This window comes from Chiloscyllium plagiosum, unplaced genomic scaffold (assembly GCF_037043375.1).
Source record: "Chiloscyllium plagiosum isolate Xiang-an unplaced genomic scaffold, Cpla_swu_hap1 HiC_scaffold_13, whole genome shotgun sequence".
Classification (NCBI taxonomy): domain Eukaryota; kingdom Metazoa; phylum Chordata; class Chondrichthyes; order Orectolobiformes; family Hemiscylliidae; genus Chiloscyllium; species Chiloscyllium plagiosum.
The window spans coordinates 87,160,705-87,181,458 of record NW_028270151.1 but is presented as its reverse complement, the minus strand read 5'-3'; the positions used below and the strand labels follow the sequence as shown (position 1 = coordinate 87,181,458).

The 20,754-nt window shown below is 43.7% G+C and overlaps 1 protein-coding gene across 3 annotated transcripts in view; it reads right to left on the bottom strand.

Annotated features, from left to right (window-relative positions):
• Window positions 1-1,893: 1,893 nt before the first annotated feature.
• Window positions 1,894-20,754, bottom strand: part of LOC122544815 (lactosylceramide 4-alpha-galactosyltransferase-like) — a 29,793-nt gene continuing 10,932 nt past the window's right edge. The window contains exons 1-3 of one of the 3 annotated variants that reach the window (XM_087993888.1): window positions 9,776-9,889; window positions 5,994-6,498; window positions 1,894-3,781 (exon numbers count right to left, since the gene is read on the bottom strand). In XM_087993888.1, the coding sequence (XP_087850014.1) occupies window positions 3,167-3,781; window positions 5,994-6,498; window positions 9,776-9,822 (1,167 nt within the window). In that variant the 5' untranslated portion in view covers window positions 9,823-9,889 and the 3' untranslated portion in view covers window positions 1,894-3,166. Of the gene's footprint in view, window positions 3,782-5,993; window positions 6,499-7,445; window positions 7,465-9,775; window positions 9,890-20,754 lie in introns of those variants that run through there. The other 2 variants (XM_087993889.1, XM_087993887.1) reach the window with 2 other exon arrangements.

The window sequence follows — 20,754 nt, the reverse complement described above, 5'->3', positions numbered from 1 at the left end:
TTCGTCACAAGGTCAGAAGTAAGGATAGTGGCCTATTATTGCACAATGTTTCGTGGCATTTGTGACTCCTCAGATATTGATGTAGTGCAGGTTCGCAGTACAGTCATCAATAACAGGCAATCTAAACCCTGCCCTTAACATTCAATGGTGTTACCATCCCTTAGTCGTGCATATCAACATCCTGGAGGTTACTGTTGACCAGAAACTGAACTGGACTCACCACATAAACACAATGGCTACAAGAGCAGCTCAGAGGCTTGAAATACTGCAGCAAGTCCCTCATCTCCCGATTCCCAAAAGCATGTCCACCACCTACAAGGTACAAGCCAGGAGTGTGATGAAATACAACCCACTTGCCTGGATGGGGGCTGCTCCAACGTCACTCAAGAAGCTTGACAGCGTCCAGGATAAAACAGCTCCCTTGATCAGCACCACACCCATAAACATTCAGTCACTCCACCACTGATGCTCAGTAGCAGCAGTGCGTACTATCTACTAGCAGTTCTGAGGAGGGATCACCAGACCTGAAGTGATAACTCTGATTTCTCATCATAGATGCTGCCAGACCAGTTGAGCTTTTCCAGCAACTTCTGTTTTTGTACTATCTACGGGATACATTGTAAACATTCACCTGAGGTCCTCAGATGCACTGTCCAAACCCACAAACACTTCGTCTAGAAGGGAAAGAGCAGCAGGTACACGGGAACACTACCCCCTGCAGATTCCCTTCCAAGCCACACTCCATCCTGACTTGGAAACATATCACCATTCCTTCAATGTCACTGGTCCAAAATCTTGACATTCTCTCTCTAAGAGCATTGTGGGTCAATGCATAGTACATGGAATGCACTGATTCAAAGCAACAGTTCACCACCATCTTCTCAGGAGCAATAAATGCTGGCCCAATGCCCATATCTCATGAATGAATTTTAGAAATTCTTGAAGGTAGCAGCACCTATACCTAAGTTAGTTCAGAAGGGTTATGGGAGACTTGCTTTTGTTAGTCAAGTCACTGAATACAAGAGCAAGGAGGTGAGATCGAACTGTATAAAATGTTATTTTAGTGACAACTAGAACATTGTGGGCAGTTCTGGTCACCACATGAGATGAAGGATGTGATTATCTTAGAGAGAGTGCAAAAGCAATTCACCAGGCCGTTCACTGGGCTGGAGTGATTCCTCTGTGAAGGGCGTCCAGACAGGCTGGGGCTGTTTTCTTTCACGCAGAGAAAGCCAAGGGGAAACCTGATTGTTCTGAAGGTCATATGCAGGGAGAATATTCTCTCTTAGTCGAGAGCTCCTGCACCTTAACCTTCTGGGGAATCTGTGCTTACCCATTCTGACCTCTTCCACGTCTCTGATTGGAGCCGCTCTGCCATTGGAGACCAGGCCTCCAGTTGCTCTGGAATTCCTGCAGTATTTCTCACTGTCACTCTCTCTATCTCTGCTCCTTTAAGATGCTTTAAGTCTAACTCTTTCTATACTGGTCTCAATATCTCGCTTGGTGGCTTGGTGTCAAGATTTCTTTCATCTTGTTCTGGTGAAGAACATTGTGAAGTTTTTATTCTGTAGAAGTCGCTACAGAAATGCAGGTTGTTATTTGTCTACTCCTATTTTGGCCATTTTCAACTTAACTCTTAATGGACCAGAATCAAGGGATCATTGGCTCGCATGAGCTCTGAAGGAACAGCTTGTGTTCAGTCTGGATTGTGTGATTGGTGGAGGTCTGGGGAGAAGGTTGGTGACAGGAAACAATGTCCAGCAACTGGGAAATGTCCAGCAATCGCTGCATTAGAGAATAACCATTTAAAACCTGAGTGGGAAATGTTAACTCCCAAGTCGAACCTGATGATTCAATCCAGCACAGAGGTGAATAAAATCAACTGCAAATTCATCTCTTTCCAAACCAATTTACTGTGTCAAAATCATCAGCAGAGATTTACATATTCGCACATCATCAAGAAGACAGTAACACTGCAGTAATTTAAAAATAGATCCATTCGTCATGTGTTAACAGATTAATCAAAATATACAAGATAGAAAACTAGAACTTTTACGATTTTTCATCATCCACCAGGAAGCAGAAATAACCTGAGAATGTTTTAAACATAAATAACTATTCAGAAGCCTTCTGAATCTTGACGATCAAAGTGACTTTCAGATCCCAGGCAGCATCACCAACATTAAACCCCATATTCCACATCCCTGACCAGTCACTCGCCAGAGACAGAGTAACCGGGAACACAATGATTGTGGGATTCCACCAAGAGACAAGATTCCAAGTAAGTCCGCGAGATCTGAAATCAGGATGACCGAGGAGCAAAGATTAACTGTCCCTGATCTGACCGAAGTAACCTCAGTGCGTACTGAGCAGAAAGTAACACCATGAATTATTCAAGAGAAGACTAAGCCTTGGGTTCAGAGAAACAGAAGATTGGATTTCCATGCCCGATGACACCTGCAGGGTCGACTTCAGATGCAAGAAATTGCAACAATTCTGACCGACAGACAGGTTGAACTGACTTTACGACTCCGGGATTGGGAAGGTTTGCAGTCCCCGGATGCTGCTGATGGGTTTAATAATGAGCAGAACGTTCACAGGAGGGCCTAAGACCTTCAGGCTTGTATGTATATAGTCCAGCTCAGATAGGACAGCTCCTTTACCATGTGAATTACCTCAGGGCAGAAATACAACTAGAGGCCGGCTCGTGAGAGCGAAAGGGAGTGTGAGACCTTGGCCAGTGGTTGGTTTAGTCTTCATCTTGTTGGAGAAATATGTGATGGTCAAAAGACAAAGAGTATCCATCTTTTTGCTGACCCCTTTTCCCCCTCTACATATCTCCTACTTTTCATCTGAGTCACCAAGCTACACCAAAACCCAATCCTTACCATCACCCAGCAGCCTCATGGACAGCAGCAAGATCCCAGTGAAGATTCCATGAGATGGAGCCAAGTGGGACACCATTAAATCAGCCACAGTGATTGGTTTGCTTAGCAGTGATGTTTGTAATAATTAAAAATCAGTGTAAAAATGCTGGGCAATACTCAAACATATCCCAAGGAAAAGAAAATCACCAAAATTAGACCAGGGGTCATCCTGTTCTAACCTGCCTTGTCCACATTAGTGTGTAGGATCACTGTAACCAGGATGTTCAGGCACAATGTTTCTATTTTTTTGCTGGTTTTTCTTTCTGGGATGGGAGAGATTTATATGTGCTTGGACAGTATTCACTAAAGAAATATTCTATTAAAGATCGACTTGCTTTGATTTCAATTTTCCGATCACCAATCATATACTTCCAGATATGTACTCCATTAGTCTTTGAGAATTCCTTTTCGATAGTATCATTGTTGTTAGTCCATGTATTTTTTTGAAAGAACCTTCCCCAATTAGAATATGGAACTGGATAGAACCAGTTGTTGGACAAGAACATTATCCCTTTGCAATCTTTGTTGCGGAAGTTATTGAGATTATCAGTTCCACACCATTTCTTCAACATTCGGGTCATCAAGTCTGGACCCTGATGGCCCCAAGCTGCTCCGTTGTATTTATCAACAAAATCTCTTAAGCACATCTTGGTAAAGGGATGAAAGCGGTTAAATCCCAAAGCTGCATTATTGACATAATTACTCGACTGTTCACAGAGGAAGTTTCGGAACTCCAAGGGTTTCAGTGAAATGATATCTGTGTCCAGATAGATGCCCCCATACTTCCACAGCAAGGCTAGCCGACAGCCATCAGCAAGCACATGCAACCAGTGTCTTTCCTTGGTGGGATCTACCTGCAACAGAGCAAAGGTTCATATTAATTCTGCCTGCTTGTGTCCCACAGGACTCACTTTTACCATCAACACATTTTTTCCTCTCCTTGTCTAGTCTCTTCCCACTTCTATCCGCAATTCTTCTGATGCTTTCAGAATTTCCAGTTTGTGGGCTCCAGTTACCCCCTCTTCACCATGGACCTACAATCCGTTCACACATCCATCCTCCATCAGAATGGTCTCAGACACCATCCAATGCCCCCAGAATGTTAACCTGAGTTTTGGGTCAGCTTTCAATGAGAGTGCAAGCTTCCAGTCACAATCATGCACGATGAAGCATCAAACACTTTTTTGGTCTCTAGCAACAGGCTCAGTCAGACTCAAAACACTGTTATTGATATTGGTTGCTATCTAGGAAAGCTTTTAATCTGATTTACAAAATAATAATATTTATTCAGGGATGTGGGCATTACTGGCCATCTTGAATTGCCCATGGGAAGGTGTCTTCTTGAACCATATGGTGTAGGGACACCCTCAATTCTGTGGTAATGATCTGAGGAGGATAAAACAGATGAAGCCCAGTGATAACTGAATGATTAGAAAGTTCTGAAACAAAAACAGAAATTGCTTGAGAAATCTATTGGTGTTACCCCTCGACTTCCTACTCTCCAGTGTAAAAAGTCCCAGCCTATCCAGCCTCTCCTTATAACTCAAACCCTCCAGTGCCTGTAGCATCCTTTTAAATCTTTTCTATACCCTCTCCAATTTAATAATATACATCCTCTACCAAACCAACCAGAATTTTACACTGTACTCCAAGCGTGCCCTCACACATGTCCTGTACAACCTCAACATGATGCCCCAACACCTGTACTCAATGGTCTGAGCAATGAAGGCTCCCTTCAGTCTTCCGGCACCTCACCTATGGCTGTAAATGATATAAATATCCCAGCTGGAGGGCCCTGCAATTCTTCCAGAGCTTCCCACAATCACCTGGGATACACTTCATCAGGTCCCAGAGATTTATCCACCTTTATGTTTTTTAAGACCTCTTGCACCTTCTCTTCTGTAATGTGGACTGTTTTCAAGACAAGCTATTTAACACTTAAGTTCCCTATCCTCCATGACATTCTCCACAGTATATACTGCTGTGAAATAATTGTTAATATCTCTCCCATCTCTTATGTTTCCACACATAAATGACCTAATTGATATTTAAGGGGCCTCTTTCTCTCCCTAGTTGATCGTTTGCTCTTAATGTACGAGTAGAATCTTTTCCTTAACCTCATCAGCCAAAGCTTTCTCACATCCTCTTTTTGCCTTCCTGACTTTCTTCTTTAGAATGCCCTACTCCCCTTATACTCTTCAAGAGATTTACTTGATCGCAGTTGTCTACACCTGACATATGCCTCCTTCTTATTCTTGACCAGAGCCTCAATATCTCTTGCTATCCAGTGTTCCCTTCTCCTGCCAGCTTTGCCATTCACTCTAACAGTAACATGCTGCTTCTAAACTCTTCATTCGATGAATTCATCACTGAAGTACTGATCTTGCGATGATGACAGTTGGACAATTTGTGGAATGAATCTTTCCTGCAGCTCCAATGGGGCCCAAATTCTTTGCTTCTTTCCAGTTTGTACTCACTGAACTGACTGACTCTCGAGCCCTCTCTCACACACAAACTGACCTCAATCCTGACCTTCTGCACAGTCTGACTCTCTGTTTAACAGATAAAGAAAAGGTTTGATCCTGGTTCCCTTCCAGCTTTGTCTCAGGGATTAACCAGTTGAGTCACCAATTAAAACTGCTACCTGCTTCCTGGGAAATGTTCCCCTGACATCTCCTGCCTCAGCCACACTCTCTGCGTTCAAATGAATGGAGTAATTTCAAAAGTGTGAAATTAACTGATATACTATTCTCTGGATGGACGAGTTTCCAAACTAACAGCCCCCAACCACCAATGAACAAAGTGCAGTCTGAATAATTGAGATAAATATTGACTTTCAGAAAGAAAATGACCCTGGCCTTCTTTCAGATTCTCCAAATGAGCAACTGAAATTCAATCTAAAACCTGTAGGAATTCCAGAGTCTGCATTATCCATCATTGTACATATAGAAACTGGGATTTAGTTTGTCAGTGTAGATCTCATTACTCATTTGTCAGATTGATGACAAAAAGCAGCTCTTATCATCCATACAGTCATCCACCAGCCAGTTCTGTACAACCCCTTACCTTCTCATACCAGCCAGCCAAGGGTGTGTTGTTGAACAATTCTTCAGGACTCAAGGGCGAGATGATGACATTCTTCAATGAAGAAAGCAGAGGGATGCCTTTGTACTCAGGTTCTCGATATGCAGATATGTTCCCAGTGAATGCTTTCATGAAGTAATAAACTGGTTTGTTTGGGTTTAGTCTAGCTGCTGATTCGATGCTGCACATGGCCAATGGAGAAGGGTTTAGTTCAGTGGAGGTCTGTAAAAACATAATTCCAGGCTCTGTGCGTGGCTGTGGGTGTTTCACAATCACTGTGTTCTCAGCAGTAACCTGACCAGACCATTGGCCAATGGAGGTTATTTTGGCCGAATAGTTTGTCAGAATGATTGTAAAATCATTTACTCTTAAAAAAATGTTGTCAATTGAGGGGCTTGTAAAAAGAAAGATGACACATATTAGTGTTAGGCAAAATAAGATGAGGGCCTGACACCTTTTCATCACTGGCGATAGTTTTTCAATATTCCTGTAAAAAGAAAGGATGACTCAGGAGTAAAATAGTCCAGTTGTGATGTTATACAGTCATACCTTTGAGAAACATTAGTTATGAATTAGGAGAAAGTGAGGACTGCAGATGCTGGAGAACAGAGTTGAAGAGCGTGGTGCTGGAAAAGCACAGCTACTCAGGCACCATCCGAGGAGCAGGAGAATTGACGTTTCAGACATAAACCTTTCATCAGGAATCAGATTACAGATGAAGGGTTTATGCCCGAAACGTCGATTTCCTTGCACTTGGGATGCTGCCTGACTGGCTGTGCTATTCCAGCACCACACTCTTTGAATCAGTTATGAATCAAAAGCAAAATGCATTTGTTGCTGGAAATCAGAATAAAAGCTGCTAACAGCTCAGCAGGTTTGGCAGCTTCTGTAGAAAGAGAAACAGAGTTAATGGGTGGATACTTGTTCTTGTGTTAGCACCAAAAATAAACGTGAACAAGTGAAGTTTATTGGGTAAGAGTCAAAAATGCAGATTATCATCAAGAGAATCTTTAGCAATTTAAGTTCTTTGATCTCAAGCTGAGGTTTGAACTTCCAAACTGCAGGTGTTGAGGGATGTATCTGCACACATTAACCTCTTACTAAAAGCACAACTTTTAGCAGGAATTAATTTGTCTTTCCCAAATAGCATCAACAACCACCCAACAATAAATGGAGCAATACATACTCCACATGATCTCAAGAAAAGCTGAGTGCACTGGACACACGCAGGAGCTTTACACAATCCAGAACAAGCTGATTGGCACCAACATGAACATTCTGACACATCACTTTTGACATGTCACGGCTGCTGTGTATGCCGTCTACAAGTTACCCTGTGGAAATCCACAAAGCATCCCCTCACTGCAACTTCCAAATCTGCGACCACAACCGTCTCCAAGGATATGGGACCACAATGAGTTGCAAGTTTCTCACCAATAAACATCGTCCCAACTTGGAACCCTCACTGGCAGCATCTGTGAAGAGAAATTAAAGTTAACATTTTGGGTTCGGTGACTGGGGTAGTTCTCAGCAAGAGTCACCACACCTGAAATGTTAACTCTGATTTCTCCTCACATGTGATGTTAGACCTGCTGAGCTTTTCCAGCAACTTCTGTTTTTGTCTCTGATTGAGAGCATTCACAGATCTTTTGGTTTTTATTTGGACCCCTCACTGTTCCTTCTACATTGTTGGTTCAAAATACAGGAGTCCCTCCCTCCCAGGACTCTGGGTATAGCTCCAGCACACAGACTGCAGCTGACCATAAGGCAAGAGCACAGATGCTAGGCTTATAATCCAGAACCCCAGGTTAATGTTGTGGGGTCATGGGTTCAAATCCCACCAAGGCAGATTAAGAAATTTGAATTCAATAAAGAAAAATCTGGAATTTAAAACTAGCCAAATGACAACCATGCCTGCCTTGAAGAAGTTTTCCTCCTCTCTCTACAAGAATCTCAGGGAGTCCCTCTCCCACTGAAACTCCCAGGTCATTTCCTCTGCCTTGAAGCAGCACTGTCCCCATGACTTGTCCGGACTTGTCTGACCTGCCTAGCTCCTTTTCCACCTATCCACTCCACCCTCTCCTCCCTGACCTATCACCTTCATCTCCTCCCTCACTCACCCATTGTACTCTATGCTATTCTCTCCCCACCCCCACCCTCCCCTAGCTTATTTCTCCACGCTTCAGACTCACTGCCTTTATTCCTGATGAAGGGCTTTTGCCCGAAACGCGATTTCTAAGCTCCTTGGATGCTGCCTGAACTGCTGTGCTCTTCCAGCACCACTAATCCAGAATGACAACCATGTATCAATTGTCATAAAGGACTACCTGGTTCATTAATGTCTTTCAGTGCTGCCCTTCCCTGATCTGGCCTGTGTGTGACTCCAGAGCCACAGCAATGTATTTGACTCTTACCTGCCCTCTGAAATGGCTCTGACAAGCCACTCAAAGGTAATTAGGAGCAGGCAATAAATGCTGGCCCAACCATTGATGCCCACATTCCATGAATGAAAAAGCAAAAGATCAAAAGTCATTCCAGCAACATCACAATTCCTGATACGGGTGAATGGATGTAAAATAAAATACTCACTTTAAACATGCTTTAAATCACTTGGAAACCAGAAAGCTGCTTTTCAAATATAATCCTCAAAAAAAGGTAAAGTACAGCAGATGCTGAAGATTGCAAATAAAAACAGAAAGTATTGGAGAAACTCAGCAGGTCAGGCAGCAACAGTGGAGAGAAACAGAGTTCATGCTTCGAGTCAGGTCTGATTCTTATTCAGTTAGTAGAAAGTGAGGACTGCAGATGCTGGAGATCAGAGTCAAGAGTGTGGTGCTGGAAAAGCACAGCAGGTCAGGCAGCATCCGAGGAGCAGGAGAATAGATGTTTCAGGTATAAGCCCTTCATCAGGAATCTGCTGAAACATTGATTCTCCTGTTCCTTGGATGCTGCCTGACATGCAGTACTTTTCCAGCACCACATTCTCTACTCTGACTCTTGTCAGAGCTGCAAAGGGCTGGAAAGTGCTCTGGTATTTAATTTACTGACAAAGGGGAGAGAAGCCCACTCTGTGACCCCTCAGCACCTGGTTTACTCGCCCCTCCTTCCCTTTGTTAACAACAGAATCCCATCATTTCTCAGTCCCCTTCAGTTCCAAAGAAGGGTCACAGGACTCTATGTCCCTCTCTTGTCATGAGAATTTGTTTGACTTGCTGCATTTCTTCAGCACTTTCTATTTTTTTATTTTAAATGGAATCCTTCCATTCTCCTTTTCTTTTGTGATCAGTCAATGACTTGAAATGCCAGATACTGACCCTCCCAGTTTTCCGATCTCCTGCAGTTTCTCAGCCTGTGCTGTTCCCTCCTGCTCTGTCTGTCTCAGCTGCTCACTGCATTTTCAAGGAAACCTCAGTAAGAAACTGATTGTTTAGTTTTAAAGAAAACAACATTGAAAACTGTTCTCTGTTTCTCTTATCAAATCACACGCATTTAACACGACATTGTACTGACTCAACAATCAGTGTGATGATGATCTTATGGTTCTGACCAGTTTAACAGCACCGAGCGAAAAGCTGAAAGAACAATAACAACAATATTGGTAAAGACAGTTTCTCTCCCTGAATGTCTCTAATCTATATTGTTCCCAGTACAGATCTCTAATTGGAATAAAAATCAAAGATCAAAAGGGACAAATTCCTTTCCAATTTAACAAGAATATCCTGACGATGTGACAGAGGAAGAATTTTAAAGCCATTTTCACTTACCGGATGAATCCAATCTGTGAACCAGACAATGAGCTATTTTGTATCATGAACTGAGCAGCAATAAATTGCTTTCACATTCAGGAGCCAAATGGGTGTGTAGGTGTCGATGGAAAGGTTCACATCAGGTGTGTCACGATATCAGGAAGTTCTGTAGTAAAAGCTTTTCGGATTAAAGGAACAGCAGGACTTTGGACAGTTTTTTTTCTCTTTTGCGATGCAGTGATGATAATTTTTTTCATTCATGGGATGAGAGCACCACTGCCCTGCATTTACGAGGGGGGCACTGACCAGGCCAGAATTTATTGCCCATCCCTCATTGCCCAGAGGGCAGTTAAGAGGCTACCACATTTCTGTGGGTCTGGAGTCACATATAGGCCAGACCAGGGAAGAATGGCATTTTCTCTCCCTCAGGGATATTAGTAAAACGGACGAGCTTTTCCCTCAACAATTTATAACGGATTGATGGTCATCATTAGAGTCTTAATTTTAATTTTATATTGCATTTAAGTTCCACCATATGCTGTGGCAAGATTCAAAGCCAGGTCCCTAGAATATTATTGGGATCTCTAGTTTAACAGTCGAAAGGTGTGGTGCTGGAAAAGCACAGCAGGTCAGACAGCATTCAAGGAGCAGGTGAATGAACGTTTTGGGCAGAAGCCCTTCATGGGGAGCAGCGATGTGGGAAAGGGGGTTGAGGGATAAATAGGAGGATGGGGGTGGGGGTTGGGTCAAGGTAGCTAGGAAGGCGACAGGGAGCTGCAGGTGGGGGATGCTAGTGATATGTCAGAGGGGAGGGTGGAGCAGATAGGTGGGAAGGAAGATGGACAGGGAAGAAATGTCAAGATGGCGGTGCCAAGTTTGAGGGTTGGATCTGGGATGAGGTGGGGGAAGGGGTGTTAAGAAAACTGATGAAGTCGATATTAATGTCTGGTGACTGAAGAGTCCCAAGACAGAAGATGAGACGCTGTTCCTCCGGTTTTCGGTTGGCTTGGGTTTGGCGGTGGAAGAGGTCCAGGATTTGCATGTCCTTGGCAGAGTGGGATGGAGACTTGAAGTGGTCGGCCACAGGGCAGTGACGCGTGTGTCCTGGAGGTGTTCCTGACACGTTCTGTGAGTTGACATTCTGTCTCTCCAATGTAGAAGAGCCGACATCAAGAGCAAAGGGCAGTAGATGAGGTGCTTGGAGGTGCAGGAAAATCTCTGCCAGATGTGAAAAGATCCTTTGGTGCCTTGGATGGAGCTGAGGGTGGAGTGTGTGTGCTGATTTCGCATCTCTTGCGGCGGCAAGATAGGGATGGGGAGGAAAATATATCTCTGGCGGTGAGTTCCGATTGGATGTGGCAGAAATGGTGGAGGATAATTCGCTGTATCCTGTGATTAGTGGGGTGGAAGGTGACGACCAGGACTTCTATCCTTGTTGCGGGTGGAGGGCAGAGTTTCATGAGCAGAGGTGTGGGAAGTGGACGAGATGTGCTGGAGGTCATTGTTGACCACGTGGGAGGGGAAATTGTGGTTGTTAAAATAAGATGCCATCTAGGATGTCCTGGAGTGGAATTGCTCCATCTGGGAGCAGGTGGAGGAATTGGGAGTAAGGGATTGCATTTTTACAGGAGGGCTGTGGGAGGAGGTGTAGTCCAGGTAGCTGTGGGAGTCAGTGAGCTTGAAGGAGATGTCAGTGCCGAGTCTGTCACCAGAGATAAAGATGGAGGGGTCCAGGAAGGGGAGGGAGGTGTCCGAGTTGGTCTAGGTGAACTTAAGGTCAGGGTGAAAGGAGTTAGTGAAGTTGCTGAACTGTTTGACATCCTCATGGGAGCATGAGGTGGCACCAATTCATCAACAGTTCATTAAATTCACTAGCACCTTCCACCTATACCTACCTAACCCCTTCCCAGTAACCTTGCCCCCACACCCACCCCACCCTCCTATTTATCTTTCAGACCCCTCTCCCTCCACCAATATGCCTAATTAAGGTCTTCCACCTGAAACATTAATTCTCCAGCTCCATGGATGCTGCCTGACCTGCTGTGCTTTTCCTGTGCCGCACTTATCAATTCTGATCTCCAGCATCTGCAGTCCTCACTATTTCTCTGGTTTAACAGTTCAACCATATTACCATTTGGTCATTGTCTCCCCAACTTTGAACTGGGGGTGTGGTTAAGTCCCACCTGATCCAGTGGTGTGTAACAACATCTCAGAATACGTTGATTAGAAAATAGTTTTTGAAAGATGACATGGATGTGTGTCACAGACAAGTCATAGAGTCATAGAAATGTACAGGAAACAGACTCGTCGGTCCAACCAGTCCATGCTGATCAGATATCCTAAATTAAACTAGCCTTATTTTCCAATACCTGGCTCATATCCCTCTGAACCCTTCCTATTCATGTACCCATCCAGATGCCAGTTAATTATACCAGCATCCACCAATTCCTCTGGCAGCTCATTCCACACATGCATCACCCCCTGTGTGAAACAGTTGCCCCTTAGGTCCCTCTTAAATTTTTCTCCTCTGACCCAAAATCTATGCCCTCTAATTTTGGACTCCCCCACCCCAGGGAAAAGACTTTGACTATTTCCCTACCCATGCCCCTCATGGTTGTATAAACCTCGATAAGGTCACCCCTCAGCTTCCTGCAGGCACGAAAATGTCCACAATCTGAACATGGCAAAAAAAAAGTTGGAAATATTGAAAGGCACAGACTTCAGTGTAACTGAGCTGTTTGCATTGCAGCAGCAATCGATGTGTTGCTGTAACTCTTTCCAAATGGGGAGAAAAGGAAATCAATGCTGCAGAATACAGTGTTTTACTTCAATAACAGACACGTGGAGTTAGATTCAGAGACTGTCACCATACCTGACAGTGATTAATAAGCATGCTGTTTCCAAGTTACGATGAGGAAAGAAGCCACAAATTGCAAGCAGCTTGAGGCGAAAACAAAAAGAATTTACAAAGGGAATAAATTCCAAATGACTTACCTGAGCCACATGCAAATGGCCATAGGGCAAACAAGATTAGTGAGTTTCTCAGAGGTTGATGGGGGAGAAATGGGCTCCAATTCATTGAGCATTGGCACAAGGTGCTGGGTTAAAGAGAGAGCTGTTCCACTGGGACAGGCTTCATTTGAACCTTGCTGGGAGCTGTGCCCTGGTGAATCATAGAATGAGGGTTCTGGATAGGGTTTAAAAACTAATTATTTGGAGGGAGGGACGATTCTCATAAAAACAAATTCAAAAAGATCTAGAAGAAACAAAAGAGCAGAGGTGCAGGGTACTGAAGAAGTGAGTATTAAACAGGGGTGACAGGAAAGGGAGAAACATATACAGAAAAGTGCCACAGAAATTAGAATTAAAGAGTAATAATGGTAAAAATTCAAAGCTTAAGGCTCCTAACTTGAATGTAAGTTGCATTTAAACTAGTTAGGTGAGTTAATGAGATAGATTAGTAAACATTCTTTTGATATTACTTTGCAATGCATTTAGCTGTCACGTAGCGCAATGGTAGACTCTCCAAATGTCATTCGAGTGACTGATATTTGCTCCTGCTCACACCCCCAGTATTTCCTGATTGCAAAAACAAATGGGACCTGATCCAGCCATCATTACACACAGCTCCTGATCCCTGGATCTTGGACATATTCCATTGAGTAGGTGACTGTGATTTTTAAAATCCTATTTTTCTCACATTGGGATGATCTTTGCTCAGTCCCATCCAGTTGGTATTTTTCCTCTTACTAGAGACTGTATTTGAATTATATGAAACAGATTTGTTCTGAGGTGAGAGGTATTCAAAAGCAGTGATTATATTTCTCAAACTTATTCTTTCTGTCTTTAAGAAGATATAAAGTGTGAATCTACTGGACAGGTCAGAACTGATCATGAAATTATCCAAGAGTCGAGAGAGAGGGAGGAACTGAAAGAAATTAATCTCAGTCAATAAGTCATATTGGAGAAGTTAATGGGACTGAAAACTGACAAATCTCAGGAAGTTGATAATATCCCCCCTCAAGTATTGAAGGAGATGTCTGCGGAGATATTGAACATATTAACAATTTGCTTTCAAACTTCTACTGTTGAGTGTGTGGGCAATAATCTGGCAGATTATAACTTGGGGAAAATGTGAAGCTGTTCACTTTCAGTAAAGCGTCCAAACCTGAAATATCAAATCTCCTGTTTCTCTGATGCTGCTTGACCTGCTGTGTTTATCAGCTCCACACTTTATCGACTCTGACTTTTCAGCATCTGCTTTCCTCACTATCTCCAAATTATCCATTTCATCAGGAAGAATGACCAAACCTCACCATCTTTGCTGATGACTAAACTTTGTTATAGAATCATAGAGTTATAGAGATGTACAGCACGGAAACAGACCCTTCAGTCCTCGTCATCAGTGCCAACCAGATATCCTAAATTAATCTCGTGTCATTTGCCAGCAGTTGGCCGATAGCCCTCTAATCCCTTCCTATTCATCTATCCATCCAAATGGGTTTTAATCCACAATTCATCTTGCAGTTCGTTCCAGACACGCACCACCCTTAGCATGAAAATGTTGCCCCGAAGGTCTCTTTAATATTTTCTTCTCTCACCCTAAACTTATATCCTCTAGTTTTGGACTCCCCGAACCCAGGGAAAAGATCTTGTCTATTTACACTATCTATGCCCCTCATGATTTTATAAACCTCTATCAGGTCACCCCTCAGCCCCAGGGAAAACAGCCCCAGCCTATTTAGCCTTTCCCTATAGCTCAAACTCTCCAACCCTGACAACATCCTTGTAAATCTTTTCTGAACCCTGTCACAACATTCACAACATTCTTCCTACAGGAGGGAGATGAGAACAGCACACAATATTCCAACAGAGACCTAACCAATGTCCTGTACAGCCGCAACATGACCTCCCAACTCCTGTACTCAATACTCTGACCAATAAAGGAAAGCATACCAAACACCTTCTTCACAATCCTACCTACCTGTGACTCCACTTTCAAGGAACTATAAACCTGCACTCCAGGGTCTCTGTGTTCAGCAACACTCCTCAGACCTTACCCTTAAGTGTATAAGTCCTGCCCTGACTTTGCCTTTCCAAAATGCATCACTTCACATTTATCTAAATTAAAATCCATCTGCCACTCCTTGGTTCACTAGCCCATCTGATCAAGATCCTGTTGTAATCTGAGGTAATCTTCTTCACTATCCATTACACTTCGAATTTTGGTGTCATCTGCAAACTTAACACTGATACCTCCTTTGTTCACATCCAAATCATTTATAAAAATGACAAAGAGCAGTGAACTCTGTATGATCCTTGTGGTACACCACTGGTCACAGGCCTCCAGTCTGGCTACAAGAACATGTCAGCTATCCTCTATTTGTATCATTCATTCATTTACCTTGTTCCACAGATTATATGCATTCATGTAAAGAGTCATTTGTTTGCCTTTTTCTGATTTTTTTCCTTTGTGTTAACACTATTTACTGTAGCCTCTCTAATGTGTATGTGCTGACTCTTCCTATCCCACTCTGAGTACTGTTGTTCAAATAGCTGCCCTGTAATACTGCCATGTCCTCTTCCTTTGTAAGCTTACATTGCCCCTATCCCAAACCCTACCCCCTCTCATTCGTTTCATGCCCTCTCTGCAGCCCCAGTTTTATGAATCACCAGGACACTGCTCCCACGTTCATGTGAAACCAATCCCAGTAGAACAGCTCCATTCTACCCAAGTACTGGTGCCAGTGCGCACCATGATCTGAAACCCATTCCTCTCACACCAATCTTTGAGCCATGCACATAACTCCTTGACTTTGCCTGTGGCTCAGGTAGCAATCCTGAGATTATCACCTTGGAAGTTCTGCTGTTTAATTTAACTCCAAACTGCTCAGAACCTTTCAGCACAACCTCCTTTCTCATTCTATGATTGTCCCTGGCACCAACGTGGATGACGACAATTGGATCTCTCCCGGCCTCCTCCATGATCTTCTCCAATCGTGAGGAGATGTCCTTAACCCTGGCTTCGGGCAGGAACCACATCCTTGAGGATTCGTGTTCACAATTACAGACAAGAGTATCTATCCCCCTGATAACACTGCCCCACCCTGATCCTGAAGTTGATTTCATGAAGTTGGGTGACAGGAAACCGATAAAAAATGGTCCTGTACACACATACTGGACAATTTGTCCAGTAATGGAATAGCATCCCCAACCTCTGAAATGTTCTTTCACTGTTGGTACAAAAACACGATGACAACTATCTTGAAAAGACCTTCTCCTGTGATTGCGTGTTAATGACAAGAAATCATGCAATAACTGTAAAAACCCTCTGACTTCTCAACTGTCAAAAGCTTTCAGTGTCCATGCACCATTCGCACACTTTCAGGTTGTATTTTCTCTCGTTAATGTGTGTTAAACCAGTAAACCCAGCTTCCCTCATACTTACCGGAGAGAATTCAGCAAACATCAGCAACAGTTCATTTCACTGTATTTGATCAGGCTTAAAATTTGACAGAACGTTTCTGCAGCCTCACAGTCAGCTGATTTTTGCTCAGCTAACATCCTGAGCCAGACTTTCCGTGGAGTGAAAATCTTCCTCAGATCGCCCTTCTTATTGTCAAAAGGAGACATTTGTAATTCTGAGCTGAAAATGTGTTGCTGGAAAAGCGCAGCAGATCAGGCAACATCCAAGGAGCAGGAGAATCAACGTCTCAACCTCCTCCCTCACCTCTATCCAAGGCCCTAAAGGAGCCTTCCACATCCATCAAAGTTTTACCTGCACATCCACTAATATCATTTATTGTATCCGTTGCTCCCGATGCGGTCTCCTCTACACTGGGGAGACTGGGCGCCTCGAAGCAGAGCGCTTTAGGGAACATCTCTGGGACACCCGCACCACTCAACCACACCACCCCATGGCCCAACATTTCAACTCCCCCTCCCACTCTGCCGAGGACATGGAGGTCCTGGGCCTCCTTCACCGCCGCTCTCTCACTACCAGACGCCTGGAGGAAGAACGCCTCATCTTCCGCCTCGGAACACTTCAACCCCAGGGCATCAATGTGGACTTCAACAGGTTCCTCATTTCCCCTTCCCCCACCTCACCCTAGTTCCAAACTTCCAGCTCAGCACTGTCCCCATGACTTGTCCAGACTTGTCCGACCTGCCTATCTCCTTTTCCACCTATCCACTCCACCCTCTCCTCCCTGACCTTTCACCATCATCCCCTCTCCCACTCACCCATTGTACACTATGCTACTTTCTTCCCTCCTCCAGCTTATCTCTCCATGCTTCAGGCTCACTGCCTTTATTCCTGATGAAGGGCTTTTGTCCGAAACGTCGATTTCAAAGCTCCTCGGATGCTGCCTGAACTGCTGTGCTCTTCCAGCACCACTAATCCAGAATCTGGTTTCCAGCATCTGCAGTCATTGTTTTTACCACAACTTTACATAAGAAAAGGCATTTTAGAACTCTCAGTCAGTCAGGAGTCCAGTCAATGCAGGGAGACTTCACCAGAGTGAGAGATTGGCTAAGCATGTATCTCTGGGAATTTGGTTCAATCTGTTGGGAAAGTGATGCTAAAGTAAGGATTATTACTGATAGAAGCAATGTGTGGTGAGTGGGGAGTTTGGTGGAAGCTGAAAATGAATTATTTCTTTTTCTGCTACTTGTTTTTCAACCCCAGTATTTATTTTCCAATTATTTGCAGCAAAAGGAGCAGGTAAATCCGTAACTATCGTTTAAAACTGTAAGTTTTACCAGTCTTGTATGTATTGCAATTTGCATTACATCTATATTATAACGGTTCCTGGCTGTGCTAAAACATTTTGGGAGATGTCGGCTGTATGAATTATAAATAATTTAACAATTATTAATTCATTCTCTCCCCTCTTAGAGATGGTAGATCATGTGATGTGTGGTGTTTGCTGAATGAGGGTTGTTTGTGAATATCGGGCTGTTCCAGGGCACACATATTTGAGGGATGGACTTGCTGCAGCAGGAACCTCAGTTCAGAATTTCTGAGCTGGGGGCACTGTGGCACATCAGGCAGGAGGACAGTTTCTTCCAGGAGGTTCTCACACACATATGGACAGGGTCTTCAAATTTGGAGGATGGTCAATGACAGAGAGTGTGACCATGAGTAACACATATTGCCCCATAGGACAAGAGCCCAGGAGCCTTAGCCTTTGTAATTGTCCAAACTGCTTGAGATTTGCCTCTTGTTTGGATGAGAATGAAGAATGCAGGATGATGAGCTCAGTGGTCATGACATCGCAGTACAGCAAGCCACTCAACTGAGGAATGTCAGAAAGAATGTAGGGGTGGTAGGGGATAACATAGTGAGGGGAACAGTGAAAGGGAGAGCCCAGGTGGCTATGTTGTCTGCTTAAAAGCTGGTGTTATATTTCCAAGTCAGGATGGTGAGTGACTTGGAGGGGAAGTTGCAGGTTACATGCAACAAGCATGTGTTAGTCTTAGAGAAGGATAGGACTGTCAGCTCAACGTTCCAGCTTTCAGATGTTACAGGCAAGATACAGAGGGATGTGAAAGGGGTGAGGGAGTTGCATTACTGATTAAGGAGGTGTCACAGCTATACTATCAGAATGGTATCTTGGAGGGCTCATCCAGCAAGGCATCGAGCATAGACCTCAGGAATAAGAAATGTGTAATCACTATGTAACCTTTGTTCCCTTTCCGAATCAAGCAGCTATTTACCTCTGTCTTCAATACACTCAATGATGTGGCCATCACAGCTTTCTGCAGTAAGGAGTTCTACAGATTCACCACTCTCGGGCTGAACAAATTCCTTCTCATTTCAGCACTAAAGGATCGTCCCTTTACTTTGAGTCTGTGCCCTTGGGTGCTACCCTGTCCTCCGAGTCCCCATGTCCACTCTATCCAAGAGTCTGAGTATTCTGTAAGCATCAAGCAGATTCTCCCTCATTCCTCTAATGTCTGTCAAATCCTGACTGCTGATCATATGACAAACCCTTCATCCCCAGGATCCACAGCAGAGACTGAGTGAATCCTTAGAAGGCAGTAGGAGTATACTTAAGAAGGAAATTAGGAACAAAAAAGGGACATGAGGTAGTTTTGGCAAATAGGGTTAAGGAGTAACCACATGGATTTTATAAATACACTAAGGACAAAAGAGGAACTAGAGAGAGAATAAGGCCCCTCAAAGATCAGCAAGGCAGCTTATGAGTGGAACTGCAGGAGGTGGGGGAGACACTAAATGAGTATTACATCAGCGTTTACTGTGGAGAAGGACATGGAAGGTACAGAATGTGGGGAAATAGATGGTGACGATTTAGAAAATGTCCATATTATCGAGTAAGAAGTGCTGGATGTCTTAAAATGTATAAAAGTGGATAAATCCCCAAGACCTGATCTGATGTAACCCAAAACTCTGTGGAAAGCTAGGGAAGTGATTGTTGGGCCCCTCGCTTAGATATTTGGATCATCAATAGTCACAGAGTTGAGGTGCTGGAAGACTGGAGGTTGGCTAACGCGGTGTTACTATTTCAGAAAGGTGGTGAGGAAAAACCAGGGAGCTACGAACCGGTCAGTCTGACATTGGTTTTGGGCAAGTTGTTGGAGGGAACCCTGAGGGACAGAATGTACATGTATTTAAAAAGTCAAGGACTGATTAGGGATAGTCAACAAAGCTTTGTGCATGGGAAATCATGTCTCACGAACTTGTTTGAATGTTTTGAAGAAGTAATGAAGAGGATTGATGAGGGCAGAGCTGTGGAAGTGATCCATATAGACTTCAGTAAGATGTTTGATAAGAATCCTCATGACGGAATTGTTAGCAAGGTTTGATCTCATGGAATACAGGGAGAACTAGCCATTTGGGTACAGAACAGGCCTGAAAGTAAAAGTCAGAACGTGGTGGTGGAGGGTTGCTTTTCAGACTGGAGGCCTGTGACCAGTGATGTGCCACAAGGATTGGTGCTGAGTCCACTGCTTTTTCTCATTTATATAAATGATTTGGATGTGAACACAGAAGGTATAGTTAATAAGTTTACAGATGATTCCAAAATTGGAGGTGCAGTGGACAGCAAAGTAGGTTACCTCAGAGTACAACAGGATCTTGATCGGATGGGCCAATGGGCTGAGGAGTGGTGGATGGTGTGTAGTTCAGATTAATGGGAGGTGTTGCATTTTGGAAAGGCAAATCAGGGCAGGACTTATACACTTAATGGTAAGGTCCTGGGAAGTGTTGCTGAACAAAGAGACCTTAGAGTGCAGGTTCATATTTCCTTGAAAGTGGATCCTACCTTGAAAGTAGATAGGATCGTGAAGAAGTTGTTTGGTATGCTTTCCTTTATTGGTCAGAGTAATGAGTGAAGGAGGTAAGAAGTCATGTTGTGGCTGTACAGGACATTGGTAAGAATACTTTTGGAATATCGTGTTCAATTCTAGTATCCATCCTATTGCAAAGATGCTGTGAAACTGGAAAGGTTTCAGAAAAGATTTACAAGGATGTTGCCATGGTTGGAGGTTTTGAGCTACAGGGAGAGGTGAAATAGGCTGTGGCTATTTTCCCTGGAACATTGGAGGCTGAGGGGAGCCCCTATAAAGATTTATGAGAGGCAGGGATAGGGTAAGCAGACAAGGTCTTTTCCCTGGGTTGGGGGAGTCCAGAAGTAGAGGCATAGGTTTAGGGTGAGAGGTGAGATATTTAATAGCGACCCAAGGGGCAACATTTTTACACAGAGGGTGCTGCATGTATGGAATAAGCTGCCAGAGGAAGTGGTGTAGGCTGATACACTGAAAACATTTAAAAGTCATCTGGGTGCATATACAAATAGGAAGGGTTTTGGGGGATATGGGCCAAGGGCTGGCAAATTGAACTAGATTATTTTAGGATATTTGGACCGAAGGGTCTGTTTATGTGCTGTATATCTCTCTGACTTTATGACCCAATTTAAGGAAGGAATCCAGGTTTGAGAGTGACCAGCAAATCAGTCCAACAGCTTTACCCTGAT